Here is a 21,139-nt window from a genome sequence, read left to right as displayed (position 1 = left end):
AGTCCAAAGGGCAACTATAAGTCATGCACTCCACAAATATGGCAATGAAACTGAAACACCTGGTTTTAGAGCACAATAATTTATTGTGGTGATGGACAGTTCTGGCGGAAACAGGAGAGTTGAGGTGCACATTGACTTCTGCCGTGATTTGATCAGCCGTGGTTTTATGTTTTTTGGATACAATCCGGGTTATCACCCGAACATCCCTTTCAGACAGCTTCCTCTTACAGCGTCCACAGTTAATCCTGTTGGATGTGGTTGGTCCTTGTTGGTGGTATGCTGACATTACTCTGGATACCGTGGCTCTTGATGCATCACAAAGACTTGCTGTCTTGGTCACAGATGCGCCAGCAAGACGTGCACCAACAATTTGTCCTCTTTTGAACTCTGGTATGTCACCATGTTGTGTGCATTGCAATATTTAGAGCAGAACTGTGCTCTTACCCTGCTAATTGAACCTTCACACTCTTCACGCTCTTACTGGTGCAATAATGTGCAATTAATGAAGATTGGCCACCAGGCTGCTCTGATTTAGCCATGAAACCTCACATACTATAATGACAGGTGTTTCAGTTTCATTGTCCAACCCCTGTATGTCGGCACCCTCCTGGTGTTGGGGCATCACCAACATTGGTTCTACTGTATGTTTGTCCTCCAAACAAAGCTACTGTACCCACAATCCCTCATGCACTGACTCACTTTCTGCCCTCACTCTCTGTATCTGGAATCTGTGTCCACATGGCTGCATCACCCACTGCATTTACGAGGCCCACTAGTGGCCTGATAGCGGCCAAGTCGCTCCGGCCGCCTCTCCAGCTTCATCTGTTTTAATTAGCCGAGCCTGCTCCTCGCCTGGCTCTCCATCTGAGCCTTTCTGTCCGACTGAGCCGCAGCATAAAAGCAGAAGAGAGGCTCGAGAGCAAGCTCGCCTCCTCCACAATCAGCACAAAGTGCAGAACGGGATTCGTCAGGCCTCCCCTCCACCTCCTTCATCCCTAATTGGCATTTCGACTGCTAGCCCTTTTCAGCCCAGCAGCTGCAGACAGGCCTCAGAAAGGCCGTGTGTTTGGGGTTATGGAGGGAACGTTACGGGCGGGTGCTGAACTCTCAGACTGAAAGGCCATTTCACAGCTTGAGAAGGTGAGGAGGGAGTGGACTGTGTGGGTAATGCAAGCTCCGTAAGTGTGTATAACAGTTCTAGCGATAGTGCTCCTCTCACATTCTCCAGAACTCGGCATTGCTGACCTGTGGAGAACTGGCTACTCACCGACTGGTCTTTTTTTTTGTCTTGGAAAAAGTCAGACTCAAGATCTGTGTGAGATACCACCCTGTGGCAGGTGCGTTGTGATGCTCATTGCTATCTTACACCCTGCAAACACCGATGGGCTTGGTGGTCTGGAAGTGTCTGAACGTATAGTCAGGTCAATTTCTGGCGTATTGCTATCTTGGCAATCAAAAACACAGATGCAACACTGACTGCAAAAATTCTATACAAACATCACCAGTCAGACATTCATTGCTATCTTGGCAACGCACACAAGGACGCACAGCAGTGCACAAACCCAACTTTTACATCAACAAAAACAATAGAAAAGAATACAAAATAACAAAATATCATTGCTGTACCTGTAAATGATCTGCCTGTGCCCCTTCACAGTATGAACGCACAAGTAAGCTTCCTATGCTGACAAGTTCAGAAGAGCTGAGCTGTTAAAATAGCCAAAATCAGAGCACAGCTGCCTCTTAAAGGGAATTGCAAGTGATACACTGACTGGTTTAATTCCAAAATACGGCCAAAACACAATCATGATTAAGAGACGCACAAGGTGTACTTTTCCTGTTGTTACAATAGCAAAGACACATTGCCACACCCTAAATCATGCTGTGCTTTGTGCGGTTGACATCTCGCCTATTGATCGATAAAATAAGGCCTTATGAATGTAATATAAGGATTACTTGCCACAATAACTGCCATGATTATCAAATAAAGTTTAATATCAGACATAGATAGAGTAATCTGAGTAATCTGAGTAAATATTAAAAGCAGTTTTAAATTATCATTATAAAGAAAATATAAGAAAATTTATCCAAACCAATGATTAATTGGCCTACCAAAATTACTCCAAAAGGGCATGGGAACTCATCCAGGAGGTGCCAAAATAACCCAGAACCACATCTCAGTGTTAATGATTCAATATTAAGAAGACCCTGTGTGAAAATAGGATCCATGTGAGAGTTTAATGGTTAAAACCACTGTTGACCAAAAACATTAAAAGAACACAAAGGCTCATCTCAAAAAAAAAATACTTGCCAAAAAAAAAAAAAAGATGATCCCCAGAACTCGAAATTGAATGAAAATTGGAACTTTTTGGAAGGTGCGTGTCTCGTTACATCTGGCAATAAATCGAACACATAATTTCAGACGAAGAAAGCCTTGCACCTGCATCGTTTAAATAGTGATGGGGTTTATAAATATATATATATATATATATGTATATATACAGTATCTACGCCAATGGGCATTGTGGTCAGGAAGTGAGGTGTGTTCAAGTAAATTTATGGCGTATTGCTATCTTGGCAATGGAAAACACAGGTGCACCACTAACTGCTAAAAGCCTATATACCTATATATAACAGTCACCAGTCAGATTTCTTCAGCTATCTTGAAGAACATCATACTGAACGTAAAACATGGTGGTGGTAGTGTGATGGTCTGAGGCTGCTTTGCTGTTTTAGGACCTGGACAACTTGCATTATTTGCTGTAATTGTTGGAATATTATTTAACAGTCCCTTTAAGACACTCCCTCACCTTTCCTTATTTGCGTTTAAATAACGAAAGTGCTCTTCAATCTCATCTCATCGCATTTAATCCACTACACAACAGGCTGGATTTAACTGTGTAATGTACATTAAAGCTTCGACACAGCTAAATCTCAGAGCGTCGTTTCCCCCCAAAACCACTTTGAGCTAATTCAACATGTGCATTTGGCAGTCGACTGGAATTTAGGCAGGAGCCAACAGCGAAAATAAAATCACGCACACATTAAATCTGGCGCAGTAAATCAAAACCAACTCTAATCTCTGCCTTGACTCATCCGTGAGACGCCGCACAATGCGCTGTTAGCGGAGCTGGGCCCGCTTGTTTTTGTTCCACTAAAACTGTGACTGGTTGCAAAATAAATCAATTAGTCTGCCGGCGTGTTCCTGCGAAACCCAGACAGTTATCAAAATAGCGCGAGCTGGCCCAGGAGTGCTGAAGCAGCAAGCAGGGCAGCTAATCATTCCCCCTCTCTCTCTCTCCCTCTCTCTCTCTCTCTCTCTCTCTCTCTCTTTGTGTGTTCTTCATTTGCATCTGCCTCAGATCTGTTTTGCCATTTTAATGAACACGTAGAGCAGATGTTTATGAAATATGAAGCTCATATTCAGCGGGGAGCTGGGAAGCCTGCTTTTGTAATAATGACTAACACTCACGCGAATGTGTTTTTCAACAAGCTGTCAGGATCTGACAAAGGGAGGCATCGCACGTGTAGCGGAGGGAGGCGGCTTCCGATGTGACACGACCAACCCTGGCTATTATATGTCATCACGCAAGAACCTGATATCTCTGATGGGGAAAAAAAAACGTTTTTAATTTTTTTTCCAGATCGCTGGTTCGAATCCCGGTCATGCAGCTTGCCATCAGCTGCCGGAACCACGAGAGAGCAGAATTAGCCTTGCTCTCTCTGGGTGGGTACAGTAGATGGTGCTCTTTCTCCTCATCGCTCCTATAGGGTGATGTCAATCAGCACAAGGCTGCGTCTGTGAGCTGATGTATCAGAACCGAGTCGCTGTGCTTTCCTTCGCATGTTTTGGAGGAAGCATGTGCTTGTGTTGTGGCATCACTAGTGATGGGGGATTATACAGCTGACTAGCAGATGAATGGGTGGAACAACTGAGCTGATTGGCTGGTTGGTGAGCTCATGGAGGATCATGGAGTTACAGTAAGAAAGTTTAAAAGGTTTATAACTTGAGTTTAAAAGCTTAAAAAAAATGATCTGTGGTACTGAAACATATAATACTGTTCTTTATTGAGTACCAGTTACAGTATATAATCAGCGAGGAATATTATTATATATTTTTGGGGGTGTAGCAATGGGTGCAGCGATTTTTGGCTTATGATAGATAAGGTCCTTTGAAAAAGACTAGAAAGTTTTATATTAGGGGAAAAAAAAGTAAAATGGTACATTTTCTGAAAATGTAAAGTTGAATGTTGAATGTGAATTAGTTCATTTAAATGTGATTTAGTATGAACTGAACTTTAAACTAGTTCATTTTAAATGTGAACTGGCACAACACTGCCAGGTACCACATTGAACCCAATGAACAAGTAAAAAAAGTCAAGTCGAATCGAGTACTGTGGGTACTATAACCAAGTGCCATAATACTGTAGATCACACCCTTTGACAGGTACCATTGTAACCTGATTTACTGCCAATCAATGGCATTCACCATTGATTTTTCTCTGTAGGTGGTTTTAATGTTATGGCTGATGGATGTCCTGTACACTTCACCATGTTCACTCGTGCACATGTCCTTCATCACTACCATTACATTGACAGATCATTTCAGTAATAAGTGCTTATTGATCTGAACTGTACTGAGTTTCTCAGAACGTATCAACAAAGTGCATCCAACAACAAAGGCAGCATTGATTTGATTGTATTCAGTGATATAAAGGAAGCTTTGTGGGGAAAGTTATGGGGGAACATTGCCAAAGTCTGTGGACATACCAGCAGCGAGATGTTCCATTTGATTGGGTTAAATCATCGATTTCTATGTTTTTTTTTTTTTTTTTTTTGTGCACAGTGGAGAACAAGAAAGCACGGAAGGTAGTAATGGGATTAGGGTCTGTTGTCTAGACGCAGCCTCACTGTAGAGCTGCATCGTCTGGGAGCGGCGGTCACTATCATTACTGAGAACTTCATCAAAGAGCGATATTCTTTATGGCATGCTGACCACAGCAGCAGGAACAGTGGCAGGAGCAGCGGCAGGAGCAGTGGCAGGAGCAGTGGCAGGAGCAGCGGCGGAGGCGGTTCATAAAAATTATGAGTTTCTTTAAATTTTCCAAATTGAAAACCTCTGGAATATAATAATCAACAGGAAGATGGATGATCACAAGCCATCAAACCACCAAACTGAACTGCTTGAATTTTTGCATCAGGAGTAAAGCAGCATAAAGTTACCCAAAAGCAGTGTGTAAGACTGGAGGAGGAGAACATGATGCCAAGATGCATGAAAACTGTGATTAAAACCAGGGTTATTCTACCAAATATTGACTTCTGAAATCTTCTTAAAATCTAAATATGAATATGAACTTGTTTTCTTTGCATTAGTTGAGGTCTGAAAACTGCTCTAAATGAGAATATTTTTATTTGGAATTTGGAAGAAATGTTGTCTGTAGTTTATAGAATAAAAGAACAATGTTAATTTTACTCAAACATAAACCTATAAATTGCCCAATCAGAGAAACTGATTCAGAAACTGAAGTGGTCTCTTATTTTCTTTTTCCAGAGAACTTCATCAAAGATTCTTCATTCTTTATGGCGTAGTGGAGCAGTGGCAGGAGCAGCGGCAGCAGGAGCAGTGGCAGCAGGAGCAGCGGCAGCAGGAACAGCAGCAGGATCAGCGACGGCCTTTCGCTGCCGGCTCTTCCGTCAGAGTGACGCGGAAGATTCCACCGCAGTCCATCAGAGCCGTAAATCTGCTCGCAGCTTTTGTCTTTGCTCACCCAGCACTTCACTGCTGATGAATTGGCTTTGTCAGATTAATATCAACGCAGCGCGGTGCCAAAGCGCATTACACTACTATTATGCTCTCAAAAACAATGCATCCGTCATGTAGCGCTCTGTCCCTGAGTGCTGCAGCTCACACCCAGGCTAGGGACGGGCCGGGCTCTGCGGACACACACCTACCACAGTGCTTCAGTGTTTCTGTGTTTCAGTGGTTCACTGAGCCTGAGGGAGGTTTGGTTTGGGATTCTGCAGCACTGTAAAAGTCTCAAGCAACCAGCTAATGTAATCTAGAAGTACACTACAACACAGGAGCTCCACTGACTGATTAAAACCCTGACAACAGTCACCTATCCAATCTTGTACAACCCTGCTCATTATACACACACATATATGGACATGGTTTGGTTTGGGATTCTGCAGCTCTGTAAAAGCCTCATACAACCAGCTAGTGTTATCTAGAACTACATTAAACAAATATAGTTCTGTCATTACTAGTGATGTACAGAATTTTCCTCAATATTATGAAATAATTCATTAGAAAATGGCAAAAGATGTAAAAAAAAAAAAAAAGTCAGACGAATAAGTATAAAAAGGCTATACTGGGCATGTGCATAGAAATACAAAAAAAAAAAAGAAAAAAAGAAAAAAATTGAGATCACCTAAAAATGATGAGTTTCTTTGATTTTACCAAATTGAAAACCTCTAGAATATAATCAAGAGGAAGATGGATGATCTCAAGCCGTCAAACCAAACTGAACTGCTCGAATTTTTGCAGCAGGAGTAAAGCAGCATAAAGTTATCCAAAAGCAGTGTGTAAGACGAACATGATGTGGTGGAGGCGAACATGATGCCAAGATGCATGAAAATTGTGATTAGTCAGAGCTCACCTGCCTCCTAAAGTGAATGGCAACTGACACACTGATTGGTTTATACTACGTTATAACTAAAACCCATCTATGAGCCACACTTGGTGTACTTTTCCTGCTGTTACGATAGCAAAGACACACTAATACGCCCTAAATCATGCTGCACAGTATACGGTTCATGGCTCACTTAAAGATCGCTAAAAAAATGTCCCAAAAATGTTCCAGTGACGCTAGAACCACTTAATGTCATGGTATAACAGTTGTTGTGTTCTGAATCTGGCCTGAATCTATATTGAAATTCACTTCAGAATTAACATTATTAATAGTTAATGAGCTTTCTGAATCCCTGAAGTATCCAACATAAAAAGATAAAAAATATATATGTAGGCTGTACACAAATCATGCTATTCTCTGTTGTCTGGTTCCAGGATCGCGTCCAAGAGCCAAAACAAAGCGTAACAGTTCCAGCCCTGAGCCGGAGCAGCACCCGGCGCCCGTTTGTGTTCCGCTTTAATCAACATCAACAAGCGGCAACTTGACATGGAATTAATTCATGTAATTACTTTCATGTGGATTCAATTTGGCATCACAAACAGTCTGATCTTTGCAGCTGTCAGCATGGCGCACAAACGTCAAGAGCACTGGGGAAGGTCTTCACCACGGCCACCGGCTCTGGGAGAGAGAGACAGCTGTCTCGATGACTCGATATCGATAACTCTAAAGACTCGATAACTTCAGTAGTAAGTAGTAAGCCAAGAATCACTGATTAAGGGGCTCAGAGTGCTCCAGTGGGGTAAACGATGCCACTATGATCAGGATATCCCTGGTTTGAATCCCAGTCAATCAGCTAGCCATCAGCTGCCGGAGCCCTGAGAGAGCACAATTGAGCTGAATACTGTATATGCCCATTGAAAATGACTGTATTTTTGTAGAATGTAAATATATTAAAGCTATAAAAGCTCAGTTGGACTTGAAAATATAAAAATAACAGTTCTTTAGTCTTTAGCCTCAAATATGTTAATAGTTTTGGTACCTTAAAGAGCATCTTTCTCTCAGATAAAGTTAATAATATATCTTTATTAAAGAATAAAACTTCTCATTCTCAGGGACCGAGTCTTATTTTTCATGTTTAACTGTTATAGTAGGATAGAGTTCAGTTTGTTAAGGCTCTAATTGTTGTTCTATTATTTTGTACATGACTGTTCCTGTATGTTTTTATTATTTATTTTGTTATGTTGCACATTGCTGCTACCAAAAAAAGCCACTAGATGGCATTACATATATATCTAAATTAAATTATTTAAATTTGACCATTAGTGTCTAATGTGGTGTATTACAGATCACTTGTATCACTTTGCATCACTTCACATATCAAGCCCACCTTTTGAAATAAGATATTGTAAATTTGATGAATCAAACCAATGACTGACCATATAGACTAATCTAAACCTGGCATAGGCCTCTCTGCTGTAAAAAAAAAAAAGAAAAAAGAAAATCGAGAATCGAATCGAAGGGTGACCCTAAAATCGGAAATAAAATTAAATCGAGGATTTAGAGAATCGTGACACCCCTAACTAATACTAATAAATAAAGTAGTACATTTTGGCCATATTGTCCAGTTTCACATGCTCATAAAGCACATCAGGTAAGTAGAATACTCTAAATTGCCCAGAAAAATTGAATACTCTAAATTGATCTGGTGTGTATTTGTATGTACGTGTGTGTAAATATATGCACAGTATGGCTGTGTGACCAGATATGGATTGGCACCTCCAGGTGGACGGTGGTTTCCGGTTGAGAGTACGCTGTTCGCTATTGGCTGCCGCTTCTCACCGGTGTGTGGATGAGTGCTGAGTAGGAATGGTTGTGTGTAAAACGTGTAAATTGTAAAGCGTCCTTTGGTTTCTAGAAAGGTGCTATATAAGTTGAACTTCATTCATTTATGCATTCATTCATTCATTCATTCAATCATATTTTATACATAACCCAACAGCAACAGCCCTGTTCCATATGGAGGCAGTGTTAGAGAACGAGTGTAGAGGTAGACTGAGGGGTCAACAGAGAGTAAGAGAGTGGTGGTGTTATTTATAGAGCATGTGTAGCCTCGCTACCGAGCCATCTGCCACTGATGGTCCCATCAAACCCAGTCCCAAACCCCAAACACGGTGAAGTCTGCAGAGCTAAAGGGAAATAAAGCAGAGTTCAGGAGCGGCTAAAGCTCAAACTGCATTCAGCCAGAGCTTGCATCATCCCAACTGATCCTAAAAAACACAGAAGCCTTAAAAATATATCTTAGAAAATATGCCATAGAATGTGTCTACATATATTGTGTGTCTTAGGCCTTTGATAGTTTCTTTGGTCTACTGTTTTCCCAATCTAAACAAATACAGCTCTGGAAAAAAAAATAAGAGACTGCCTAATGATGATGTTTTTCCATAATTATATCAAATTAAAAACATCTGGAATATAACCAAGAGGACGAAAGATGATCACAAGCCATCAAACCAAGCTGAACTGCTTGAACCTTTGCACCAGGACTAAGTTATCCAAAAGCATTGTGTAAGACTAGTAGAGGAGAACATGATGCCAAGATGCATGAAAACGGTGATTCCACCAAATATTGATTTCTGAACTCTGAATAAAGTTATGACAAAGGTTGACCAGCAGGCCAAGCAGGCTGACCAGGCTGACCATCATGACCATGCTCATCCACTAGTATAACCAGATTAACTAAACTAGCATGGACCACAATGTACAAGCAGCTTGACCAGCATGGCCTATTGAAGTTTGTCAACCAGTATGGTGAAGTAGGTTGACCATCCTGATCAAGCTCATCCACCAGTATAACCACATTTGACCAAGTTTCTTGACTACTGACCATTATGATCACCATGACCATACAGGTGAGCCAACATGACCAACATGATCAGGGTTGGGACCGCCCTGATCAGCTTGACAGCCTGCATGGTCAAATTTGGCACACCATAAGATGGCTAGTCCATCAAACTCAAAGATACAGTACAAGATTTCTGTACACCAATGAGCCGAAACATTTTAACCACTCAAACATGAGGTGAATAACAATGCTTTTCTCATGACAATATAATCTGAGGTCTGATAAGAATGTGTTAAATGGTAATTTAACAATTGATTCTTAACATGGCTAACATGTTGGACTTAGAAATGGTAGAAATGTTAAGTCGAGAATACTCGAGCCCAGATTTTTTAGTACAGCCAGACAACTAGGATGGAACATCTCTGACTTGAGGTCAGCAGTAGTCAGTCCCATTCCACAGTAATCATCTGAAGTGGGACAAACCATAAAACCAGTGACAGGGTTTTGATTGTCCAAGGTTCATTAATGTGCAAGAGCAATGAAGGCCATCCCATCTGGTCTGAAGCGACAGAAGGCTGCTGTGGCAGCAGTCTCAGACATTTTTAATGATGTTTTTTGGAAGGAATGTGTCACAACACACGGGGCATCACACCTTGCTGTCAATGGGGCTGTGTAGCCACCCATGCTAACCCATGTCCTCTGTCAAAAGCACCTCCAACCATGCACCATGAACACACAGTTGAGCTGGACCTTGGGGTGATGGAAGACCATCATCTGCTCTAATGAAGGGAATGTGCTGGAACAAAAAAGTCCAAACCATAGTGGGTTTACTGGGTTCGGTTTTATAGAGCTCTGGAAGAAATTAAGAGACCACTTCAATTTCTGAATTAGTTTCTCTTATTTTGCTATTTATAGGTTTATGTTTGAGTGAAATGAACATTGTTGTTTTATTCTATAAAATACAGACAACATTTCTCCCAAATTCCAAATAAAAATATTGTCATTAAGAGCATTTATTTACAGAAAATGAGTAAATAGCTGAAATAACAAAAAAGATGCAGAGCTTTCAGACCTCAAATAATGCAAAGAAAACAACAAGTTCATATTCGTTTAAGAGTTTTAAGAGTTCAGAAATCAATATTTGGTGGAATAACCCCGGTTTTTCATGAATTTTGGCATCATGTTCTCCTCCACCAGTTTTACACACTACTTTTGGATAACTTTATCCAATGTAACCCTCCAGTCTGGAGATACTGATCTTCAAGAGGATGATTGAGGTCATCTGGTCTCATTGTATTAGCAACAGAATGTCATACAACTTAAAACACATGGAAGAAGGTCCTGTAAGTCAAGGTTTCTTTTTCCATCACTTGGATGATCAGGTATGTGGATGCCACTTTTCCTTAGAATGCATTGGGATAACCACTCTCACAATCTATGACAGGGGTGTCCAATTTTTTTTTGTTGGGGGCCAGAAGGAGAAATATATTTGAAGTCACGGGCCAACGAATGAAATATACCACTTTAAATAATACATTTTCCTGATTACTTTCATTCACACAACATTTTACTTGACTTACTATCTTTATCTATATTTGACAGTGTTGTGTAAACTAAGATTTTTCAAATTGATGTTTCATTTCATGATGTCTCTTAATATTAAACTCATTAATTACGGCAACTTTTAGACTCTTTGGCCCGTTTTTCTGCGCTAGAAATGCGCACTCTCTCCACTTTTAGACTCTTTGGTCCGTTTTTTTGCGCTAGAAATGCGCACTCTCTCTGCTTTTAGACTATTTTGCCCTGTTTTTCTGTGCTACAAATGCGCACCCTCTCCGCTTTTAGACTCTTTGGCCCGTTTTTCTGTGCTAGAAATGCGTACTCTCTCCGCTTTTAGACTCTTTGGCCCGTTTTTCTGTGCTAGAAACGTGCACCCTCTCCGCTTTTAGACTCTTTGGCCCGTTTTTCTGTGCTAGAAATGCGCACTCTCTCCGCTTTTAGACTCTTTGGCCCGTTTTTCTGTGCTAGAAATGCGCACTCTCTCCGCTTTTAGACTCTTTGGCCCGTTTTTCTGTGCTAGAAACGTGCACCCTCTCCGCTTTTAGACTCTTTGGCCCGTTTTTCCGCACTACAAATGCGCACTCTCTCTGCTTTTAGACTCTTTCACCCCGTTTGTCTGCGCTAGAAATGCGCACCCTCTCCGCTTTTAGACTCTTTGGCCCATTTTTCTGTGCTAGAAATGCGTTTTTTTCATTGCAAGGTGGTACCCGCACTACCCGGCTCAACTATTTTGACTTCTTTTCCTTTCCCGCTTTGGTAACTGGTACCTGATTTACAGCTCTGAAAAAAATTAAGAGACCACTTCTGTTTCTGAATCAGTTTCTCTGGTTTTGCTATTTATAGGTTTATGTTTGAGTAAAATGAACATCTTTGTTTTATACTATAAACTGCAGACAACATTTCTCCCAAATTTCAAATAAAAATATTGAAAACGAGTTCATAATCATAAAGATATTCGTTTAAGTGTCCGGAATCAATATTTGGTGAAATAACCCTGGTTTTTAATAACTGTTTTTTGTTTTTTATGCATCTTGTCATGTTTTCCTCCACCAGTCTTACACACTGCTTTTGGATAACTTTATGATGCTTTACTCCTGCTGCCATCATTTTCCACAAGGTATGTGTGAGAGCATCATCCTTAAAGAAATTGAGATTGAGGACTACTGGCCTCAGTGTTTTATCAGTACACACAGTAATATTACACAACACAAATGTGTTTTTTTTTAACGTATTAGTCTGTGATCTCCTCAAGCCGAGAGGTTGAATAAAAAAAGACCTTTCCAGCATTGCGGCATTAAAAACATAATGATTTAGATAAGCTTCTCTACAAATGCGATTTCCAGCTGGGTTCTGCAGAGCTCAAGCTTTACCGCTGGGGTCCAATTTAGCACACTTGACTCAACTGTAACCCAAATCCAATAAGGTATCGGTGAGACAAGCGCAGTTTAACGAGCCAGAAGAGGAGATATTAAGACAAAGCGCCAATTTGCGGCTCGCACGGAAAACGAGGCGACCTCCTCGCAAAAGAATCGCCGCGTCTGACAACTCCCACAGTCCCTGCGATCATCTCCGCCTCTCAGACTGTGATAAAGTGGACCTCTCGGAGCCGCGGACGCAAAGTCATGCTTTTCATAAGTGGCCGTGTCTCTCAGTACGGGTCCAATCCTGCCAATTAAGCCTCCTACCAGTATCGACTGGGCTGCAGAAGAGTCCACACAAATCAATTCCCTCCATTGTTCTGCTCTTATAATTATTCCTCCAGCTACGCTCCCACTGTACCCCTGCCTCCTGGAGACCAACGAATGGGAATCAACAAACAGAAACGAGAAAGCGAGACTTCCACACCTGAAACTACAGTATCTACAGGGGTTGGACAATGAAACTAAAACACCTGGCTTTAGACCACCATAATTTATTGTGGTGACGGACAGTTCTGATGGAAGCAGGAGAGTTGAGATGCACATTGAATTCTACCTTTTAGACAGCTTCCTCTTACTGCGTCCACAGTTAATCCTGTTGGATGTAGTCCTGTGGTTGGTCCTTAAAGCTCTGTTAAAGCTCTTACCCTGCTAATTGAACCTTCGCAATCTTACTGCTCTTACTGGTGCAATGTGCAATTAATGAAGATTGGCCACCAGGCTGCTCCAATTTAGCCATGATGAAACCTCCCACACTAAAATGATGACAGGTGTTTCAGTTTCTTTGTCCATCCCCTGTATTTACTGTACACGTCCACATGTGTGTCCACACAGTGTTTAACTTGTGGATGAGTGTTTTTGTTAGCTGCAAACTGTAAACCTGAGTGGGTTGTGATCCTAAAAATAAAAGAAAAAAGCCCAAGCCCTAATTACAGCTTGCAATATCTGGCAACGTGTGGACGAAACGGTGAGGTAATTACCACGCTGACACACTTCTACACTCTTCCAGGCTGTAATTAAAATGGCAGCTTCATGGGCACTAATATTGTGTGAACAGTTGTTAATGGCGCCTTGCTTGAAGGAGCTATAATGGAATTGTAATGGTGCTGGTGAGGAGGTCAGCAGCCGCAGCTGAACTCGGGGTGGGAAAAAAAGAAAAAAGAAAACAAATTTGATACATTACTCTGAAGGTGGTGATTTAATATATTTAATTATGCTTTTTTTTTTATTTGTCCAAATTAAATTGAAATCTTTGGGATATATTTCAAATGTAAAAAAAGTAAATATCTAAAGATAATAATAAATATACTGTATATTCATATAAAATATGTTTTTTTAGTACACATACTAAAAAAATCCTAAAAAATATCTAGAATTACTCGCAAAATCACTATATATATAATATGATGCTTTTTAGATATAACACACAAATGAATATTTTTTTTTCACAGTAATTCATTTTAGACCAGACAGGATATTTTTAGTATGTGTTCTAAAAAAACCTGATTTTATATGATTATACAGTATATTTAGTATTATCTTTAGATATTTACATTTTGACATTTAAATAAAGCCCAAAGAGTTTAATTTAATTTGGACAAATCCAAAAAAAATCAGCATAATTATATATATATATATATATATATGTATGTATTACAGAGTGATCTTTTTTAAGCGTATACTTCTTTTATTGTTGATGATTATGGCTGACAGAAAATTAGAATATTATATTATAAGACCAATTGGTCCTTTTGGCAGTACTGTGGGCAGTGTGCCAAGTCCTGTTGGAAAATGAAATCTGCATCTCCAGTTGTCAGTAGCAGAGGGAAGCATGAAGTGCTGTAAGATTTTGTGGGAAAACAAAACTGCACTGACTTTAGACTTGATAATAAAACACAGTAGATCAACAGCAGCAGATGACAGACATGTCTCTCCTCTAAACCATCACTGATCACCAGTAAAGTTTACTTTATTTCATTTAAAGTAAATCAAGGGAGCAGAGTCTGGGGGAAGAGTGGAGAGACGCACAGTCCAAACTGCTTGAGGTCTAGTGTGAAGTTTCCACCAATCAGTGATGGTTTAGAGAGACATGTCTATCATCTGCTGGTGTTGATCCACTGTGTTTTGGAGATGCGGATTTCATTTTTGAGTTTGTATTGGCTGTTTGAGTTAAGTTTGAGATTCAGTGATATTCTGAATCACTTCTCAAAGAATTAATAATGCATAATATCTGAATTAAACTGTGGTAACCTGCTTTAAGTTTAAGTTTAAGTACATGATGCACTAAATTTCGCAAAGAATCATAATCTTTTATCTTGTCTTTGGAATAAATCATGGTGAAAACTGAGCTTCCATGATACACTGACTATCCAGAATTGATTGTCCAGTAAAATTACATTAAATAGGAATCAGAACCATCTAAATCATGGTGAACTGATTCAAAATGATTACTAAATCAAATCACATAGGTCTAAAAGTCCATGATGCTCTCGATCACAATCAATAAACGAGGCCTACCTTCTCCCATTCTCTGTCCTTATTCAGCACGATGACCACCAGTTTGGGATGCTCCTGATATCCGTCCTCAGTGAAGGATAAATCCCTGCCGTCCCAGGTCACGTTCATCATGTACCTGCAGGACACACACAGAGACACACAGACACACACAGACACATGCAGAGCTGATGAGACCCAGGAATAGAGCAGGACGTCCAAATATATCTTTCCTCCCCTCACCAGGAAGAGCAGGGAGAAGAAAATAACACTGTCACTCCGGCTGATACGAGTTCTATACGTAAAGAAATCAGAGTAATGTATGGAGGTCGTTTGAAGCGCGTGGAGCAGGAAGACACGCGCAGGAATTAATGAGCCGTCCCACAACTAACGACTGACCTGAATCAGACGTCACATTAAGCAAAGATGAAAAATCTGCGGGAGGTATTATTAGTATGGAATGAAATGCGCATTCGTCAATGCCGGGAGAGAGAGAGAGAGAGAGAGAGAGAGAGAGAGGGAAAAGAGAGAGAAAAGAGAGAGAGAGAGAAAGAGAAAAAAGAGAGAGAGAGAGAAAGAGAGAGGGTGATAGACAGGGTGTAAGGATAGTCTGAAACCAGAGGGCAGATAAGTAAATAAGAAAGGGTGTGTGTGTGTGATTGTGTGTGTGTGTGTGTGTGTGTGTGTGACAGGGTTCCTGACATTTCGCAGAGTCTCCATGTTCTCACACAGTCGCTTTCAGTGCGAGACGTAAAACACTGCATAACCCTCTCGCATATATATATATATATATATATATATATATATATATATATATATGAAACACCTGGTTTTAGAGCACAATAATTGATTGTGGTGACGGACAGTTCTGGTGGAAACAGGAGAGTTGACGTGCACATTGAATTCTGCGTGATTTGATCAGCCGTGGTTTTATGTTTTTTTGGATACAATCCGGATTAGCACCCAAACATCCCTTTCAGACAGCTTCCTCTTACAGCGTCCACAGTTAATCCTGTTGGATGTGGTTGGTCCTTCTTGGTGGTATGCTGACATTACCCTGGATACCGTGGCTCTTGATGCATCACAAAGACTTGCTGTCTTGGTCACAGATGCTCCAGCAAGACGTGTACCAACAATTTGTCCTCTTTTGAACTCTGGTATGTCACCCATAATGTTGTGTGCATTGCAATATTTAGAGTGAAACTGTGCTCTTACCCTGCTAATTAAACCTTCACACTCTTACTGCTCTTACTGGTGCAATAATGTGCAATTAATGAAGATTGTCCACCAGGCTGCTTCAATTTAGCCATGACACCTCCCACCCTAAATGACAGGTGTTTCCATCTCTGCACTCTTTCACAATTCCAGCCCCACGAATCGTGGCATTGTCTTATTATCTTGGAATATGCCCGTATATGCCCATCAAGAAAGAAAAAATTAATCCATTGATGGAATAACCTGGTTTATATTCAGTATATTCAGTTATTGAGGTCAGCTGACCTCATTCTTTCAGCAGCACATACTGTTGCTGAACCTAAACCTGCAGACCAACTGCAGCATCAACCAACCAACCCCACATCATGTACTTACTTACATCCAGGTGGAGACTTTTTTTTTTTATTTTAGGCCAGGCAGCGTATATATTGCTCAGTGTGCGTATATATATTTTCTAACTGCATTATTGAGAAAATATTCACAATATTCCACAGTTCACCTGATAGACCTCCAGAAGCTCCAGATCTAACTGCGTTTTTATGGCTGGTGTGAAATGGGTTCATGTGAGCTGGCAGAGCGCTGAGTAATGCATCTACAGCCGTGGGCACCGTGATTCCAGACGTTTGATGCCCCGCACTCTCAGCGATTTACAGCCGCAGTCAGGAGCCTGAGCACCTCACAGCCCTGCAGAATTGATTGGGAACACTGAAGTTTCAATCACACTGGATATTCGTCACACCCTCCTGCAGGGGATCCCATCAAACCTCAGCTTCCCCACTCTTCAGATCTCTGTACACTGTGTACAGATATATATATATATATATATATTTTTTTTTTCTATTTTTTTTTTTTTACAATTTTGTTTACTTAAGCACTTCCCCAGCTTCCCCATTAGAAGGAAAACATGGCGACATCCTCATAATATGGTGCGCCTTATAGTCCGAAAAATACAGTAAACATTTTTTTTTAATAATGGAGATTCTAGATCTTTACATACAGAAGTTGCCTGAGGAAAATCTCAGTAAATAGGCTTGTGTTTCTCTCAGAAATGTGTAAAGAACTCTGTATTTTTCATACATTGCCGTTGTAAATGGTCCTGAAAACCTCTGGAATATAATCAAGAGGAAGATGGATGATCACAAGCCATCAAACCACCAAACTGAACTGCTTGAATTGTTGCAGCAGGAGTAAAGCAGCATAAAGTTATCCAAAAGCAGTGTGTAAGACTGGTGGAGGAGAACATGATGCCAAGATGCATGAAAACTGTCATTTCTGATCTTTATGAATATGAACTTGTTTTCTTTGCATTATTTGAGGTCTGAAAGCTCTGTATTTTTTTTTTTTTGTCATTTAAGCCGTTTCTCATTTTCTGCAAATAAATGCTCTACATGACAATATTTTTATTTGGAATTTGGGAGAAATGTTGTCTGTAGTTTATAGAATTAAACAACAATGTTCATTTTACTCAAACATAAACCTATAAATAGCAAAATCAGAGAAACTGATTCAGAAACTGAAGTGCTTTTTAACAGTTGATACAAAAGAACCTAAAAAAAAATCTCTCTATATATATATTTTATATCAATAATTGAGAATCAGTCTCACCCAGCTTTAGTTACAGGTTTTTATATCAGTTTTTGATATCTTGCCCAGACCTAAGTGTGTCCCTGACTTATTGTTTTGTGGATACCTGCACTGAAATGACCTGAGCAGCCAGGAACTTTCTACACGTCTCAATATGAGCTTCAGTACAGCAACTCAGGGGGAAACAACCTCAGCCTGTCACTTCCTGTCACATACAGGTGTCTGCCCTGTGGACATCAGCACTGACCACAGAGAGAGAGAGAGAGAGAGAGAGAGAGAGAGAGAGAGAGAGAGAGAGAGAGTCATGAACGGATTGGTTGGTTTTTGGGCAGCTGCCCAGCCTTTAACAGGCCAAACCCGCAGTTCTGCCAAACAACCCTTGTCCTTCTACTCACTGCTGCTCACACCTTTACTCCATTCTCTTCCTCCTCCTCCTCCTCCTCCTCCTCCTCCTTACTCATTTACTCCACCAGCTTCCACTGACCAAGAGCTGTGTAAAACGCCTCAATTATATTACTGACAGAATCAGAAATATCATAGAAATGCTAAAAAATATATATATTTTTATATTATTATTGGTATAAAGGGTTCAGGCAGGTAGACATACAGCAGCCTATGGACCAAACAATTTAGTGAATAGGAAGATGGAAGGAAGAATTTCTCCAGATAAAATATCTAACATATATTTTCTCAGCTCATTTGATTCATAAATACTCATATCGACCATTTTTAGAACTCTCGGGACACGCCCCGAAGCTGGCTATCAGCAGGGTGTCGTCAATTCTGCTGTTCTGCATCTTCTATTACTGTGTACAGCTATCTGTCCTTAGGTTGCCAGATAGACAACACCATATATACATACATTCAAAGCATCAATGTAAAGAAAACTATATGTAGCTTATGCATCATTTTAAATGATGCCGTCTGTTTATCTATCTATCTATCTATCTACAGTTGTGGTCAAAAGTTTACATACACTTGTAAAAAAACATAATGTTATGGCTGTCTTGAGTTTTCAATAAGTTCTACAACTCTTATTTTTCTGTGATAGAGTGATCGGAACACATACATGTTTGTCACAAAAAACAGTCATAAAATTTGGTTCTTTCATAAATTTATTATGGGTCTGCTGAAAATGTCACCAAATCTGCTGGGTCAAAAATATACATACAGCAACATTAGTATTTGGTTACATGTCCCTTGGCCATTTTCACGGCAACTAGGCGCTTTTGGTAGCCATCCACAAGCTCCTGGCAAGCTTCAGGTCGAATGTTTGACCACTCTTCTTGACAGAATTGGTGCAGTTCAGCTAAATGTGATGGTTTTCTTGCATGAACCCGTTTCTTTAGCACTGTCCACATGTTCTCAATGGGGTTTAAGTCAGGACTTTGGGAAGGCCATTCTAAAACCTTAATTCTAGCCTGGTTTAGCCATTCCTTTACCACTTTTGATGTGTGTTTTGGGTCATTGTCTTGTTGGAACACCCAACTGCGCCCAAGACCCAACCTTCGGGCTGATGGTTTTAAGTTTTCCTGCAGAATTTGGAGGTAATCCTCCTTCTTCATTATCCCATTTACTTTCTGCAAAGAACCAGTTCCACTGGCAGCAAAACATCCCCAGAGCATAATACTACCACCACCATGCTTGACAGTAGGCATGGTGTTCCTGGGATTAAAGGCCTCACCTTTTCTCCTCCAAACATATTGCTGGGTGTTGTGGCCAAACAGCTCAATTTTTGTTTCGTCTGACCAGAGAACTTTCCTCCAGAAGGTTTTATCTTTGTCCATGTGATCAGCAGCAAACTTCAGCCGAGTCTTAAGGTGCCTTTTCTGGAGCAAGGGCTTCTTTCTTGCACGGCAGCCTCTCAGTCCATGGCGATGTAAAACACGCTTGACTGTGGAGACTGACACCTGTGTTCCATCAGCTTCCAAATCCTTGCAGACCTGCTTCTTGGTGATTCTTGGTTGACTCTTGACCATCCTGACCAATCTCCTCTCGGCAGCATGTGATAGCTTGCGTTTTCTTCCTGATCGTGGCAGTGACACAACTGTTCATGCACTTTATACTTGCGTATAATTGTCTGCACAGTTGCTCTTGGGACCTGTAGCTGCTTTGAAATGGCTCCAAGTGACTTCCCTGACTTGTTCAAGTCAATAATTCGCTTTTTCAGATCCACACTGAGTTCCTTTGACTTTCCCATTGTAGCTGAGTCTAATCACTGGGTCAAATGAGCCCTATTTAAATGGGCTCATGAGAAGTCAACAGCTGTAGTCAATCAGAATCACTTACAAGAAGTGAAGAGGCCATGACATGAAGCTAATTTGATTGACACAACTCGCTACATCACCAAAATTGACAAATTTTGTTGCTGTATGTATATTTTTGACCCAGCAGATTTGGTGACATTTTCAGCAGACCCATAATAAATTTATGAAAGAACCAAATTTTATGACTGTTTTTTGTGACAAACATGTATGTGTTCCGATCACTCTATCACAGAAAAATAAGAGTTGTAGAACTTATTGAAAACTCAAGACAGCCATAACATTATGTTTTTTACAAGTGTATGTAAACTTTTGACCACAACTGTATCTATCTATCTATCTATCTATCTATCTATCTATCTATCTATCTATCTATCTATCTATCTATCTATCTATCTATCTATCTATCTATCTATCTTATCAAAATATGTTTTCCCCTTTAGCTAATGCATAGTTCCTGGTTTTATGCATGGTGGCATTAGTTCATATTTTTATTCTTCTATTCTTCTATGTGTTTGCATAAATCAAATTTTAATGTGATGTGTAAATCAGTTTATACATTGTGCAGCTATGGATGCTAGGTTTCTAAGGTATCTGTGCTGGTTGCTATGGTACCTGTGCTGGTTTGCTATGTAATGTATTTGTATAAATTAATTTTATAATTGTAAAACCTGGTTGTGTTTGCTGTAAAACGGTAGGAGAATGTAGGGAATGTAGCGCTTAGCCGAGAGCGAGCGTTCCGGTCTACATGTGTCGGTATGCATTCTGGGTGATGGAGTGTGGATAAATCAAGGCCTCCTTCATTAGGCCGTTCCACCAGGAGTCGTGGCGTAAAGCGAGGTGGACCGCCCCCCCTCCCACCCGGACCCCTCCCACCCGGACCCCTCCCCCCGTGCCCCACATACCGAGCTTCTGTAATTAGCGCTAAGGAACGTCTCTTCGTTCGGTTCATTTGCTAAAAGCCACATACATCTTCAGCACAGTGACTGAAATAATTAAGCCTCCTGATGATGTGCTAGCTCTGCAGAACGCTGCGCTCTCTCTCTCTCTGAGTCTCTCTGAGCGCCCAGCCAAAACCCGTACACGCCTTTACTGATCCACAATAAAATATAAACTGTACACTGTTCACCC

General features: G+C 40.6%; 1 protein-coding gene and 1 long non-coding RNA gene across 3 annotated transcripts in view; one reads left to right on the top strand and one right to left on the bottom strand.

Annotated features, from left to right (window-relative positions):
* The window catches only part of grin2aa (glutamate receptor, ionotropic, N-methyl D-aspartate 2A, a), a 255,009-nt gene that overhangs the window by 82,292 nt on the left and 151,578 nt on the right, over positions 1-21,139 (bottom strand). The window contains exon 4 of the mRNA XM_022675956.2: positions 14,970-15,084. Within this exon, the coding sequence (XP_022531677.1) occupies positions 14,970-15,084 (115 nt within the window). The remainder of the gene's footprint in view (positions 1-14,969; positions 15,085-21,139) is intronic.
* The window catches only part of LOC125784385 (uncharacterized), a 247,625-nt gene that overhangs the window by 98,821 nt on the left and 127,665 nt on the right, over positions 1-21,139 (top strand). The window lies entirely within an intron of this gene.

This window comes from Astyanax mexicanus, chromosome 19 (genome assembly GCF_023375975.1).
Source record: "Astyanax mexicanus isolate ESR-SI-001 chromosome 19, AstMex3_surface, whole genome shotgun sequence".
Taxonomy (NCBI): Eukaryota; Metazoa; Chordata; class Actinopteri; order Characiformes; family Acestrorhamphidae; genus Astyanax; species Astyanax mexicanus.
Note: the sequence above shows the minus strand (reverse complement) of the source record. Positions and strands in the feature narration are given on the sequence as shown.